General features: G+C 44.0%; 1 protein-coding gene across 1 annotated transcript in view; it reads left to right on the top strand.

The window, feature by feature from the left end:
- Positions 1-3,582: 3,582 nt before the first annotated feature.
- ANKFY1 (ankyrin repeat and FYVE domain containing 1) overlaps positions 3,583-14,769 on the top strand; it is a 31,960-nt gene continuing 20,773 nt past the window's right edge. The window contains exons 1-5 of the mRNA XM_056506993.1: positions 3,583-3,676; positions 8,326-8,518; positions 10,010-10,128; positions 12,416-12,551; positions 13,973-14,096. Coding sequence (XP_056362968.1) covers positions 3,667-3,676; positions 8,326-8,518; positions 10,010-10,128; positions 12,416-12,551; positions 13,973-14,096 — 582 coding nt within the window. The 5' untranslated portion in view covers positions 3,583-3,666. The remainder of the gene's footprint in view (positions 3,677-8,325; positions 8,519-10,009; positions 10,129-12,415; positions 12,552-13,972; positions 14,097-14,769) is intronic.

The raw sequence follows: 14,769 nt of genomic DNA, 5'->3' as shown, positions 1-14,769 counted from the left end.
TAACTTCCAAGGACTTGAGTGCTTTCACTTGGAAGTTTGGTTGACTAAGTTAGTCCAAGATAAGAATGAGCTGCTTTTTATGGGTGAAATTTTTGGTTTGCCTTTTTCATTGCCTGTTTGTGGGGTGGGGTGTGTGTGGGGGAGGCTTGTTTTTTCTCAAGGTTGAGTTCAAGCATGCACATCTGTAGGCTTTCAAATGACTAACTTCTGGGTTTGGTATCAAAAATAGTTTCCCTCCTTTACTCTCTCCTGTGGCCCTTCATCTGCTTTGCCTTCTACTTCAGAGTTTTCCTCACCTAATGTACAAAGAAAATGGCGATGTATATTTTCATGTAATTTGATTTTTGGAATTCTGTCACCTTCTGTAGTGAGTTCTTCCAAAATATAATTTTTTCCAATAATAATGTGTCAAACTGGCTGTCTTGAGTATTGCAGGAGCAAGGGCACCTGTAGCTGGAGCACAACTCACCTGAACATCATCAACAACACAACACTAGCAAACACTTGAGGAATTGGACATGCTGTGCTTCATTTTGAATAAGGAAAGAGCAAACAAAACACACAACTTTATCCCTGCTGTAACTATCTTTGGCCCTCTAGTGAGCAAATACTAATCTCAGAGTATCTGCTCACAAGAGTTTTTAAGCCTTTGATCAAAGAAACTTTATAGAAGAACTTGAAACAGCTCAACTCTTTTCTTAACGACAGCATAACCCACTAATAAAGCAAGAGTTCCAGTGTCAAAGAGTCTGCTCTTAAGAAGCCTTCAGTCCTGAGTTGCTGGCTGGACTTCATTTTATGTTGCTGAAAGGCACATATTGCAGTTTTGATGAGGGGGGCTGGAAGGAGATGACAGCACTTAGAGGCAAGGCAGCCCGTGGGGACAAAAAGGCATTTAGTATAAGAAGACTTACAGGGAAAGGCACTACTTCCTCCTATAGGTGGGTTAGATAAACAGGTATGTTTTATACCTACATTTACATATTTGGAAGTGAATTATCTTGTGAAATGAATTTGTTAAATTTGCTTTTAAATGGCTGGGTTGCTCTTGCAGCCAGGCAGGTGCAAGCAGTACTTTATCCCTCAGACAGCAGAGTTGATTTGAGTTCATATTGAAGCACTTGTCCAAAAGGTCTTCAGAGCAGGTTTCTTTCCCATCAGCTGAATACCCTTTTCCACTTAAATTTGGGACTGTGCAGAAGTTCAGTGGCATGGTGTCATTCTTTCCATTAGAGAAAAGACTGGAAAAAAAGCTGATCTTCTTAAACTTAGCAATGGACTTACTGTCCTTTATTTTCCACAGTGTATTTAGACCTGAGGCAGTTCCAGGTATTTGCTGCTTTCAGCAAGTTCAACGGTGGGCTCTGTTTTGTCTTCCACAGTAACACAGTTCACCATGGACTCACCTGTAATTTCACAAAATGGTTCAAAGCTGTATGTCTCTTTATGTGTTCTTCAGAACTGCTGCTTGTTTGTAATTTAGGGGGTAGGCCTGGAAATTTTTGTCTTGCTTCAGTGGTATGGAAGAACTGGGAATTCCACAGCACTGCTCATTCCCCTCTTTGTAAATACAAATATATATTTGGTTTACCCAGCTGGTTTGTGATCCCACCTGACCCAGATATTCCCCAGGGAGGAGTGGCACCGTGGGATGCTGTTAAGATCTACAATCTGCAGGTATGGCTAATGTCCAGGGACTGAATGAAAGAGGCAGCTCAGGGTCTAGTGCCAAGTGTCTAGGTTGTAGGAAGCCTCTGGCAGGCATGGAAATGCCTATTTCACTTTTCTGTGATCACAGTTGGCTCTTTGTTCCTGCCCCACACTGAAAGGGTGGAAAGCTGTAAGTGATTAAACCAGATAGGAACACCACTGAGGAGCTGCAGCATTGACAAGCAGGGTGAGGAGTCTTGATGAACAAGGAAGTAAAGCAGCATTCTCAGTTTTTCTTGTACAAGACTTTATATCTGATTTGGTTTGTGCAGGCTCTTTGCATCCTGACTGCTCAGTTGACACTTTAGGTTCTCCAGGGGTTTATCCTGGCTGAGGGTTTGAGCTGATTTTTGCCCCAACAGTTTGTCCTGCATTCCAGATATCACTGCATCACTGGGAGAAAATGAAAAGCATCAAATAATAACGGATATCTAATTAGTGTGGCCATCTTAACTCCTTTTTTCTATTTCTCCATTCTGCACCAGAGAAGATCCCTAAAACTCAGGACTGTCAACTGTCACTCTAAAATTCTTTTTGCTGCAATGCCTGAAAGCATTTATTGGACCTGGATGATCAGTAAGCAGAGCACATGAATTCTGAGGTGATTAGAAGTGTATTTTGGGCTTTGGTAGGCCGATGTGGGGTGGACTGCACTGTGTCTGTGCCATCTGGTGCACTGCTCTTGGTGCAGTGCCATCCCTGCAGCGTGAGGCCCTGCAGAAGCAGCACGAGTGATGCTAAACCAAATCAGAAGCTGCTTGGGATTTACAGAGACTGTTGTACAACAGCCTCCTGCCCAGGCAAATCCCCAGAGAAGATTACAATTCCCTCAATGCAAAACATAGCAGTGGTTTGAAATCTGATCCCTGTTGTTACTGAGAAATTAAACTAAATCACAGTTCCTCAGAAGATCGATAGCAGCACCATGAGCAGTGGGGTAATTTGCTATACAACACTGTCATACACAGCTGTCATCAAGCTGTGCAAAATGAGACCGGTTCTTTCATGGCATGTCTTGAAAACTACAGTTTGTGGCCCTCCTGGGCCCAGCTCTGGATTTGCTGTTTTATCCAACACCAAAATAAATACGATGCGGAGCAACTTTAAGAAGGTCACTTCATGGTGGAGTCCAGAAAAATTGTCTGTAAAACAATACTGTGCATAAAGTCTTCAAACATTTAATTGAAAGTTGGTCCTCAAAGCAAGCAACAGATTTACTGTTGGACCAGCATCGAGTATTTGGCATTTTTGTTGCATCTAAGCAGGAGTGATGATGAGCAATGACAGCAGCCGAGGGGGCAGCTATGTTGTATAGGCCAGGGAGAATCATCCTGTTACTGCTACTTGGTCATTGCCTGTCGACTTGCAACCCCTTTCCACCCGCCGGGCACCAATGCAGTGTCCAGGGAGCACAGACTCAGTGTGCAGGACTGCTGGCTCTGAAACAAAGCAGGAATTGAAGTGACGAGGAGCCCGCATGCCCCGAGCATCCTCGCAGAAGGCGCTTTCCGGGCTCGGGACGGCGCTGCGGGGCAGGTGAGCGGAGCTGATCACAGCTGCGTCTGTCCCGCTGCTGGCTGGGTTTTTCCAGCGTTCCTCAGCCGTGCCGGTCGCCGCCGTGCTGCCCAGCGCTCCGCCCGGGATCTCCGGCCGCCTTCTGCACCGGGGGAGCGCATCCGCGGGGCGGCTCCGCCGGGCCGGCACTGCCTCCCGCCGGCCGAGGGGCGGGGAAGAGCCGCGGGACAACGCGGGATAACTCGGGAAAAGGCGGGATAACTCGGGAAAAAGCGGGATAATTCGAGATAACGCGGGAGAAGGCGGGATAACGCGGAGCGAGCGGGTCCCTCCCAGCCGCACGGCCGGTGGCGGCGCTGTTGCGCTGCTCTCGCGAGAACTGCCGCCCGCCCCGGCGCCAGCGCACAGCGGTCTCGCGAGAGCTGCGGCGCCGGAGCCAACATGGCGGAAGGTGAGGGGGGGAGCCCGGCTGAGGGGCCGGGCGGGGCCGGGGGCCGCGGGCACCGGGGGTCTGCGCTGCTCGCGGGGCACCGCGGTGTGGGGCTCCCGCCGCTCTCCCGGGCGGGGCGGGCTCGGCCCTGCCCGCGGCGGGTGGGACGGGCCGCCCCCGAGCTGAGCGGGAGATGGCGGGGACCGCGGGCGGACACCCCGGGCGGGGCCGGCCTGGCGCGGCAGGAGGGGCCGTGGGGTGGCTGTGGGCGGTGGGAGCCGGCCGGGAATCCCGCCGAGCCGTCCCCGGGCGGTGGGTCAGGGAGGCCGCAGGGGCTCCCGCCCGGCTGGTGAGGCTCATCCCAGCGCCGTGCGGGCTCATCCCCGTTCTCATCCCGGGGCTGCCCGGGCTCATCCCGCCGTGCCCTGCCCGAGGCTTTCCCTGGAGCAGGGCGGCTGCCGGTGCTGCAGCCTCCCGGTCACTTGTGCTGGAGTGCTTTTGTCAGGTTCGGTGAGATCTGCAGAGCTCTTTGAGTGCTGCTGTTTTGCCTGAAGGCTGTCAATTACACCATGCAAATTAATTTAACTTAGTGGGATTTGAAAAAAAAAACCGCTTGGATTTTTACAGTTGGACTCTTTTCTGCAAGACAAGCTTCCTCTTTTTCTTGGAGGAAACTGAGTGGGCAAATGGAGCTAAAATGCTCCAAGTTACAAAGGAAATGAAGTTAAGAGACGTGAAAGCAGAGCCTTCAACTCTTGAAGTGCAGCTCTTGGACAGTGGGGAAGGTTTAGGAGCACTGACTAAGATGGAGCAGATCTGCTGGACTGGCATGCATCAGCTGAGAGGATGATGCAGTCAAGCTGGTTTGATAGTCTTTAGAGAAATGCCTGAATTCTTGTGTGCTGAAATGCCACTGCTTCATATTTAGCCGGCAGTCTCTTATGCTTGCTTTTAAGCCTTAGTGACCCAGTTAGATGTCCAGGTTGGCTTCAGGTAATGAAAGTTTCCCCAATGAGATCCTCAAGGATGTGAGGCTCTGGTTCAGGGTCCTCTTCCTTTGCAGAATTAACCAGCAGCTGATACAAGCAAGCTCTTGTTTCAGACAATCTATTCTTCTCAGAGATTCTTCCCTGACTTCTCTGATCTTTTGGCTGAAAAAAGCATGTGACCAATGAATGATCCTGTGTGAACAGGAATAACAAGCTGGAGTTGTCACCCTCTCAGTTCCTCAGGATGTGTTGGAAGAGGGGCTCATTTTATCCCTGCAAAGGAGATACCTGAAGCCACACTTCTCTTACTAAGAGCTACAGTTGAGTCAGCTGAAAAATGAAGGCATATAAAGGAAGGGAGCTTGTCAAATTGTGGTAATTAGCTGAGAAGCCATATGCTTTTTCTCATAAGGAAGTGTTGCCTCTGTCTAGAAAAATCCTGCATCAGATTTATTGTAATTGCTGCCTGCAGATTGACTGCCTTAGTAAGACAAGAGCCAAGTTTGTCATTTCTGGGTTCTGTACTGCTAATACCAGAGGTTTACATGCAGGTGTGGGTAAGAACTGTTGGATTAATGCTTGAGAGTATAGAAACAGTAGCTGTAGAGCTTTGGGGTGGTGGCAGGGTAAAGATCAAAAGTGAGGAGGAGCAAGAAACCAGTGACTTGTATGTCCTTGGGGAGATAAGGGTCAGTGTGGAGCAGTGGAGGAAGTAAGGAAATAATTTGGTTTTCTGAAATATTTCACTCGGGTCCACTTTGTAGGTAAATAAAGTTTGTCTGTATGGCTTTTCATGGGTGGAATGGGCTGTGTGATGGGGTCCACTCAATCCTCCCTCTAGTTTTTGATATATGCTGTCTCCTCATTGCCTTTTGCCTCCCTAATTGCATTCAGCTGTCTGTTTGCTCCCAAGTACTTCTGTGCCTTCTCATAAGAAAATGACAGTAGCCTTTCCTGAAATCCTCTTTAAAGTCTTTGATATGGAATATAAACTTCTGCCAGTTCATGAGATGCTGATTAATCTGCCAGAAAGCTGTTAATCAATGCTGTTCTTACTTACCTGGACTGTGGCTCAGAAGAAGAGGCATTCTGTATTTTCCACTCTGCTGAACCCAGGCATCCTCTTCATTGAGGAGTTTGGATTGCTGTTCAGCCAGAGGCTTACTGGGATCTTACTGAGCCTGTCCTTTCACTGTCTTGAGGCAAGGACCATCATTGTGTGCTTGTGCCTGCAGTAATTGTGCATTTTATCTGTTCACTCTTTAAGTGAGAAGTTTATAGGGAAAATGAAGGCTTTGCTCTTGTGCTGTAAATGTTGATTAACTGGACATTGAGAACTCTCTTGAATGTGTATTTGAAATGTGCTGTAAGATCAAGTACTGTCCTCAAGTGTAGCTACTACTCAACATATGCAGATTGCCATGTAGAATAAGAGAAACTCTTCATTTTACAATTCCTGTAATTGGTACAGTAAGCAAATACTTAGCTAGAAGGACTATCAGTCTTTCTCACTGAGTTTGCAGGAAGCATATGGTGTCAATCTGAAAACAAGAGTTCTCAGAGCTTTGGTTCTCTGAGGTACTTTCACTGCTGGTAGGGATTGTCTGGGATTGCCCTGAAAGCAACAGTAACCAGCTGGACTGTTGGTCATGCACAAAGCTTCAGCTGCTGCTCTTCGGGGGTTTAAGGTAGTTCTGCATTGTATCCTAGTGATCCCGGGCTAATTTGGAGCTGACTTTGGTAAAATGATGGAATTTACAATGTTGCCTCAGGAACGGATTCTTTATTCCCACCTTTGCACTCTGTGGTTTGACTGGAATGTGCAGTATTTCTGTAAGGTGCATGCAATGAGCTTCTCTAGGCAGCTTCTTATTCCTAGCATTTGAACTTGCATGCCATCTAAAAATCTCACTAGATGAACAGTGGTGCTGTTCCTACACTAATTTTTGGTGCAGTTCTCAGTGTCTTTTCCTCTGGGCTCCTGTCAGACTCCTGCTCTCCCTGCTGTAACAGTAAGACTTGCTTTGTGCCCCCCCCAACACTATCCTTATGGAGAAATGAGGAAGGAGTAGTTGCTGAAGGGACATGTCCTTCTAGTTCTGGGAACACCAAAACTGCATTCATCTTCACAGAAAGACTGACCACAGCAGGATTTCAAACCTCCCTGAGGCTTGGTATGGTGCTGATGGCACAATTCTGAAATCAGAGTGTATTTCAGTGGAAAAGGGAAGGTATCTCAAAGGAGATGGTATCTATGAAATTCTGAAGGATGAAGCTAACAAAAAGGCTGTTGAAGGAAGTACCTGCCAAACCTGCTTACATAGTATTAACTGAAAAATAAAATATGATATGTTGCCTCTTGTTTATCCTTTACAATAATTGCTAAATTAAAAGACTTATGAGGAAGCATTTGCTGCAGGGTCTATAGAGGACAGGCTAAACAAGGTGTTCTGTCTGCAGCAGAGCCAGACTGATGCTCTGCCCTGGGGACCTGTGTCAGAGCAAGGCCAAGGTCAGCTGTGCTGTTGAACTGTTCTGCAGACAACACTGCTCAACAGAGCTCAGTTTCTCATTGTTTGTGCTAGTGATATTTTGTAAATATTTTAGAGAAGTCATTGAAATACGAATTCCTGGCTAGGAGGGAGTAACTTTGTAGAAAATTTCCCACATAAAATCACTGGTTAGCTTCCAATTTATCTTCCCTGCCCCCTCTTATTTTAGGAGTGGTTTGGGATTTGGCCTTGCTTGAAAAATCAACTTAATGATAGGGGAAATAAATGAAGCACTGTGATTAATAGCAAACATACAGTTTTTGCAACTAATCCATAAATAAGCACTCATAAGTTGCATTGGTTTTAAATACCTGTACAGATGTTTCCTTCCAGGAGTGAAGTGTAGAGGCTTTGAGTTCACTGAAAAATTTTCCCCAGCATATTGTGGAGTTAAGTGTCGTGGAAAAGTGGGTTCTTCAGTGGGGTGGAAATATCTGTTCAAGGCTCAGATTGCCGGATGCTGTCACTTTTTTGATTATGAACTGAAATAGTCATGATGGACTTGAGTCCATTTGTGATGCCTCACCAGTGGAGTGTCTCCAGTGGAGGAGTGTGTGTGCCAGCAGGAAGTAGTTTTTTTATGCTTGTGACGGGCCTTTAGCATGTAGGTTCTGGGGACAATCTGTTTTCCACTCTGGCCATTTTTTGGGGAATTTCTTTGCTGACAGGTTGAGGAGTTCTAAACATGTCAGTTAAATACTCTGAGATAGATATGGTACATCAGCAACTGTTCTAATGCTCACTTGTGAGCAAAGTCAAACAGCATCAAAACTAGGCTGAGAAAATGGATGAGAACCAAAGACTTAGTCCTCTGCCCCACCATAATTCCCACAGAAATGGACTCCCATGGCTTTAGGAACTTTATGGCATTCCTGACCAAACAGAATTCAGAACTTTCTTTGTAAGTGGCTTTTATCACTGTGATATGATTTTTCAATGTGTTTAGGAAAATGACTCAAAATAGAAGGTTTAATACTGGGATTGAGATGCTCAGGTGTTTGGAAGAGGAGAGACTCTCCTTGGAGTATTGTAATGAAACAACATGTGTGATCTGAGGGTTAAGTTACCCTCAGATGCCAAACAAAGGTGTGCATGTCTCAGCCTTGCAGTAACACTGTGTGCCTTGCAGAGGAGGTGGCCAAGCTGGAAAAGCACCTGATGCTCCTCCGCCAGGAGTATGTGAAGCTGCAGAAGAAACTTGTTGATACAGAAAGGAGGTGCAACGTTCTGGCTGTGGAGGCCAACCAGGACAATGCCAGTGACACCTTCATCAGTCGGCTTCTGGCCATTGTAGCTGAGCTCTACCAGCAGGAGCAGTACAGGTAAGGAATCCCCCCTGGGGAAAGGGGAATTACAGGAACCTTTGGTTTTATTGACTGCACTAGGTCCTTGTCTTAGACAAGGAAAACTCTTTGCTGCTGGGTGTGAAAAGGTTCCTGAGTTGCAGTTGCAGATGGAAGAGCATGCTGAGGTTGTGGCATACTGAATCCTGTTCTTGAATTGAGAGCTCTGAGCAGACGTTTGTCTCTCAGACAAGTTCAGAGAAAATTAACCATGATCACTGTCAGCAGCAAAGCTCACTTTGAACAGGAGTTCTGAACCATACTTAGGTGATGGATTAATTACACAATGTGTCTGGAAAAACTGTTCCTTTCTTGAAAGGCTTTGTCCTAAAACATTTTAGGTTCTGTATTCCTATTGTGTATGCAGAAGCCTGATTAATTTGGCTTGTCTGGTTTTATTAGTGATGTATGTGACTTAGTGGTATGCTGTGTTTTTGAATCTCAACACAAAATTATGGTTAACAGCTTCTTTTCCATAGGCACAATAAGGATCCCTTCCATATTCTAGATCCCTGAGCTGATTAAGTTCTGACACTACTATGATATTTATCAGTTTCTTTGCTGTTACTGAAAGCAATGCTAATATAGTAAAGGAGTTCAATCTGTAAGGGAAAATATATTTTAGTTAAAATTTCCTTGCACCAACATCTCTTCATGAGCCTCCCTGAGAAAAGGCTCTGCACGTGCAAGAACTTACTGTAGCCTGCTGGGTAAAAGATTTGATAGGTAGGATATGTGAGAAGAGTTGGAGCACTTCATTTCTGTTCAGCTTCTTAGCTTTAAAGGCATTGAATAGTTGTGTGAAAGGGCCTACATATCACAGAATGAGAAAGGCAGCAGGTCCCAGTGCAGGTTTCATTAAGTAACATCTCTGTGTTGTAGTTTATAGCAGTGCTTTGATTTGGAAAATGGTCTGGAAAGCACATCTACATAGTCAGAACATTTGCAAGCCATGGGATTTCAAAATGAGAAGGGCAATTATTTTCTAGCTGTAGTGGATAACCTGGTGTAAAGGGTCAGGATGAAATGGGTGTTCTTGACAGCTGGTCTCCTGGGAGCTGGGGATTCTGCCTTGCACTCAGACTGCTGTCAAACAGCATTGTTCTCTTGCAGGTCCTGCCTGAAAGCGTTGGTGCCTAGCTGACAGTATTAGTATGGACACTGTGACATAAATGTTTAACTTCAAGATTGTTGGCTTTTCCTAACTTCTGCAATAATTCCCTTGCTGTTTATTGTGAAATGGTTTAAAAAACCAAACCCAGCCAAAGATTTGAAATGTTAATGACTCATTGCATTTCTCCCTAGAAAAATAGGAATGTTCTACTTAAGCAATTGTGTTTTAATGTCTCAAACAACCTGAACCTAAATGTGGATAGCCAGACACAGATGTCATGGAGGTGCTGAATCTAGACATACCTAAGTGCAGGAGAAGTCTGCATGATATGTGTTTATGCTTTTTTCTCATACCAGTGATCTGAAGATCAAGGTTGGGGACAAGCACATCCATGCTCACAAATTTGTCTTGGCTGCACGCAGCGATACCTGGAGTCTTGCCAACCTTGCCTCAACAGAGGAGCTGGATCTCTCAGGTCAGTCACTGCTGAGTAATGTGATGCCTCAGTTGTCTTTAGAAAGGCCCTGTTGGGAGAAGGTTATTTAAGTGCCTTTCAGTCTAGTGCTGTCCACTGAAAGTGGTGCTTAATCTCTTGATTACTGAGCTCTCTCTCTCTGAAGAGTCATAGTGAGCTTGTGAGCTGGGTGATAGTGGTAGTTAAATCAATAACCTGCCTTCTTTCTCTTTAACAAACAGGGGTTGAGATTGGTGGCCTGTTTGTCTTTTCTAGAGTCAACTAAACATAATGAAAAATCTATATGGAGGAGCTTGACTTCTTCCTTTTTGAGGAAGGACAGGGCTTTTTGAGGTAGTGTGCATAATTTCTCTGAAGCGTGTCATGGAAATACCTTGCTGCTTGTTAACACAGTGTGTGTGGGAAGTGAATGCAAGTACTGATGTGTTATTGAAATTGTTTGCTTTGCATACCTTTGCAAAACAGGTGAGGAAGAGAAGTTTTCTAAAAGACCATCTCCTACATGAACATTTTGTTCTGTTGTAGCTGTTTCTTGCATGTACTTACACTGGGGAGTGCTTCTACAGATTGAACCTCTCAACAGGCTTTTCTGTTTTTAACAGTGTAGGAGAGCCTTATACAATTAATTTGTGAGCAATAAAACCAGGTATGAAGTTAAGCAGGCTTGCTGACTGGCATGTTGAGTATTAAACATTAGCTTCACGTTCTGCACTTAATCTTATCGTGAATTCTAAGTGCAGACAAACTGAAAGTAGCAAGTCCCAGCAAGCTGGTTTTATGGGACAGCATGGACTTCCTTGCAACATGATTTGTGGATCTTTCTGCAGCCACAGGAAAATAGATGCCAATGAATTTTGAAACTGAGTGCTGTGCTAACAAAAATTATTACTAAAAAGCTCTTATGTTAATTGTGGTGTTGCTACAAGTGGCTGTCCAAAGCATTTCTAACTCCACATCTAAGCTAGTCTGAGAATCTCAAATGTAACTGTAGTCTTACATGTTTAACAATGCAAACACTGCTTGAACATATGCTAGTAAATGATACTTTCAGCTGTAAAATTGCATTATTGATTTTTTTAAAGATTTGATAAGGATTAGCTTAGGAAGTAGCTGGAGCAAGAAACAAGTTGTTCCCTAGAAGTGGTTTTCTTAAGGGGTTCTCTTTAGAATTTGCAAGCAAAGATTGCCTGAATGTTATCTTCAGAATGCAGGCAGCATTTGAGATAAAGCACTTTTAGAGTTCATGTAATCTGTAAAATTTTCTAATCTTTAAAAGAGTAGAAAGAGATGAACACATGTTCTCTTATTGAGAGGGAGAAAATGCACTCTTACTTCTGCCAAGGCAGACCTGATAGTACATCTCAAGTAGGTTTTCTGATTGCTTTAAGTTTGGCAAAAAATACTTGTCTTACTAAAACCTTGTGATTCTTGGGAGGCAGTCTGCATGCCAAGTACTGCTACTACTCTGCAGATAATCTGGGCCAACCCTCCATCTAAAGGAGATGTTTTAGGATGAGTGTTTTGGTGTCTCTAAGGTTTTTAATTAATTTTTTTTTTAAAGAACAAAACAGCTCAAAGGACTAAGGGTAATTTTTTTAATGAATAGTATTTCTGTTGTGGTTGATCTGATCTTCTGAAGTTATTCTTATCTACATCCTTGTAAGATGGATTGTCATTTTAATTGTGAGTCGGTGACAGAGGTCTTTGGCCACTGCACTTGTGTAGTGTCTCATGCTGTGATTTTCAGTTTTTCCCACTGTGTAAAAACAGCAGTTTATGATCACTCTTGTGAAGACCTGAAATGTAACCAGCTCCTTAAACTGGCTCTTTTGCACTTTTCCAAGAAATGGCTACCAGCAGTTTGAAGTGCTTTGTAGTCATCACCAAAATGTAACAAGATGGAAGTGCCTTGGTTGGAATGCAGCAGTTCATAACATATGACTGTTAAATTAAAAAGGTTTTGTTCTTGTCAGGTGTGGTTGTGCATTAGGCCATATGTGAGGACTTTATAAGGGCCCCAGCGGTGTACAGATAGATGTCATAGGGCTCCCTGCATTCTGTACAGTGTTGCAGTGTAAGAAGGTTCTCCTGCCTGGTGCCAGCACTATTATTTCAACTTCTGACCAATTTTGCCAGTTTTGACATTTTGAACTAAGTACAGTTTCAAAACAAGACTATCTTTTCCTTTTTATGGTAGCTGTTACTTTTAGAAGTCAAAAGAATAGCAACTACTAGGATAGGTGATTGTTTTTAGGTATTGTATTAATCCTGTTGCTCTCTGTACCAGATGCTGACCCAGAGGTAACCATGGCAATGCTGCGGTGGATCTACACAGATGAACTTGAGCTAAGAGAAGATGATATCTTCTTAACAGAGCTCATGAAATTAGCTAATAAATTTCAGCTCCAGCTGCTTAGGGAAAGGTGAGTCCTGGTAAATATACTCGAACTCTTAAACTTTGTTTGAGCAGAAGTAAGATGATAGCTGCTGGCAATAGGATAAAATTACACTTTTTCAAAGTCTTGAGCTTTTGATAAAACAGCATGTCATTCAGTTTATCAGAGGAAATGAAGCATTGTGCTAGAATTAAACTGTAGCTGACTTCTTGTAGGTTTTATGTTTGCTTTTCAGTTCTTCTCCCTGTCAAACTAATAACCGTAATCTGATGTTGAGAGGAGATCAGTAGAATAGCATGAGGTTCAGGAGAAAAGAAAGGCATTTTTAGAGAATGCTAGGAAGAATCAATGGCAATTAGTTTGCAGTATTAAGGTGGCACAAGAGAAATTTTTGTAACTTCTGTGCATCTTGTGCAAACTTTCTTCAGAAATCAGGTTAATGTAACAGTATGATGCTTTCCCATTCTGAGACTATGACTACACTGTGGGTCTAGGGGCTAGGTTATCTTGAATTATAGTGTTCTAAACCATTTAGAGTTAGTGAGAAGCCTGAATGTACAAATTGAAACCTCATCAAGTTTTGTACAACTTCAGTTTAGTCAAAGTCCCCTTTGATAGAATAATCCTTTCCCCCAGGGATGTCTGTGGCCAGTACATGACATTCATAATCTATGATTTGTATGCTTTCAACATGAAGTAACCAAATTGCTGTCAAGTGTTCTGACCAGAGAAGTTGAAATCTGTAAGGCCAATGCTAAAACTGCTTCAAGCTTTGTACCAGCCTAAGAGCTGCCCTAATGTACTGTGAACTTAGCAGTTGTCTGGTCATGGTAGTACAGTGACAGGTCCATGTGTAGGATGCTATTCGTAATTATGAGATGTTTTTGTATAGAGTGCTTTGGCTGGAGAAGGCCACTAAGATAGAGTGGTCAACAGCCCAGCACTGCCTAGTCCATCACTAACCATATCCCCAGGTGCCACAGCTACCTGTTCAATCCCTGCAGGGATGGTGACTCCACCACTGCCCTGGGCAGCCTGTGCCAGTGCCTGACTGCCCTTTCAGTGAAGACATTTTTCCTGATATCCAGCCTCAACAACCCCTGCTTGTGATGACTGTAGTACATCTTCCCTTCTTCACAGCAGTGAATGAACTGCACTTTGTACCCTTGGGAGAGCTGGGATGGATCTCTGCTTGCAGACTCCTGCAGTGTGGTGTTACCATGGGACCTTGGCTAGGTGGATTCTGATACAAGTCTGCTCTTAGGGAAGGTGTCTTCTAGGGCTGCTGAGGAAAGTGTGTTTATGCAGTTTAGCCTTCTAGTAAAGCAAGTCCATGCCATATTCTACTGGTATGTATGAAAAAGAGTATTGGGACTCTGTTACAGCATGGGAGAGTGATTTAAGTAAAGCTTTTTGGTTACTGACCACTGGCTTTCCTGTTCTGGCAGATGTGAAAAGGGAGTTATGTCACTTGTTAATGTCAGGAACTGCATCCGTTTCTATCAGACTGCTGAGGAGCTCAGTGCCAGCACGCTCCTCAACTACTGTGCTGAGATCATTGCCAGCCACTGGGTGAGTCCTGCCTCAGGGAAGCAAGAGGAAAAATATTTGCACATTATAGAAACTTAATAGTCGAATTTTGCTTACTTTACTGCACTGTCTAACCTCAGTTAGTTGGTCAACTGTCCTGAGAACGTCATGGTGGGGGGAGTAACTTCTACCCAAAGACTTGTTCTGTTCATTGGAAATACTTCACTGTACAAAGTGTCTTCATTTCCTAAACATGAGTGAGATAGAAGGGAATGTCTCCTAATAAGCAAGAGGGTTGTTTATCAAATCTGGGCTGCAGAGTGTTCAGAAGTTCGTCCATAGTTGGTCTCTGTCTATACAGATCACAAATCCCAGGCCTGCTTTTACTTCTAAAAATAATTCATGGAAGCCAGGGAAATTTATCTTCTGTAATGGAGGGAGAGGCAGCCAGTCTTGCAACAGCTTGGAAGTTTTACTTGCTCTGTTCTCTTATTTTGAAGAACGTTTGATTAACTGAGTAATGAATTAGGCTTTAAAATAACACTTGTCAACAGTAGACTTGAGGGGGCTTTAGGTTATTCTGAATCTAAAATGTATACTCTAGATGTGGAGGTTCCTTTCCTTGGCTAATTCTAAAGCAGAGGGAAGTGTTTTGATATGTTAATACATAAAAAAAGATTAATATATGTGACCATGTGGGTCAGCAGTTTTAACT

The sequence above is a fragment of the Oenanthe melanoleuca genome, chromosome 19 (assembly GCF_029582105.1).
Source record: "Oenanthe melanoleuca isolate GR-GAL-2019-014 chromosome 19, OMel1.0, whole genome shotgun sequence".
NCBI lineage: Eukaryota > Metazoa > Chordata > Aves > Passeriformes > Muscicapidae > Oenanthe > Oenanthe melanoleuca.
Note: the sequence above shows the minus strand (reverse complement) of the source record. Positions and strands in the feature narration are given on the sequence as shown.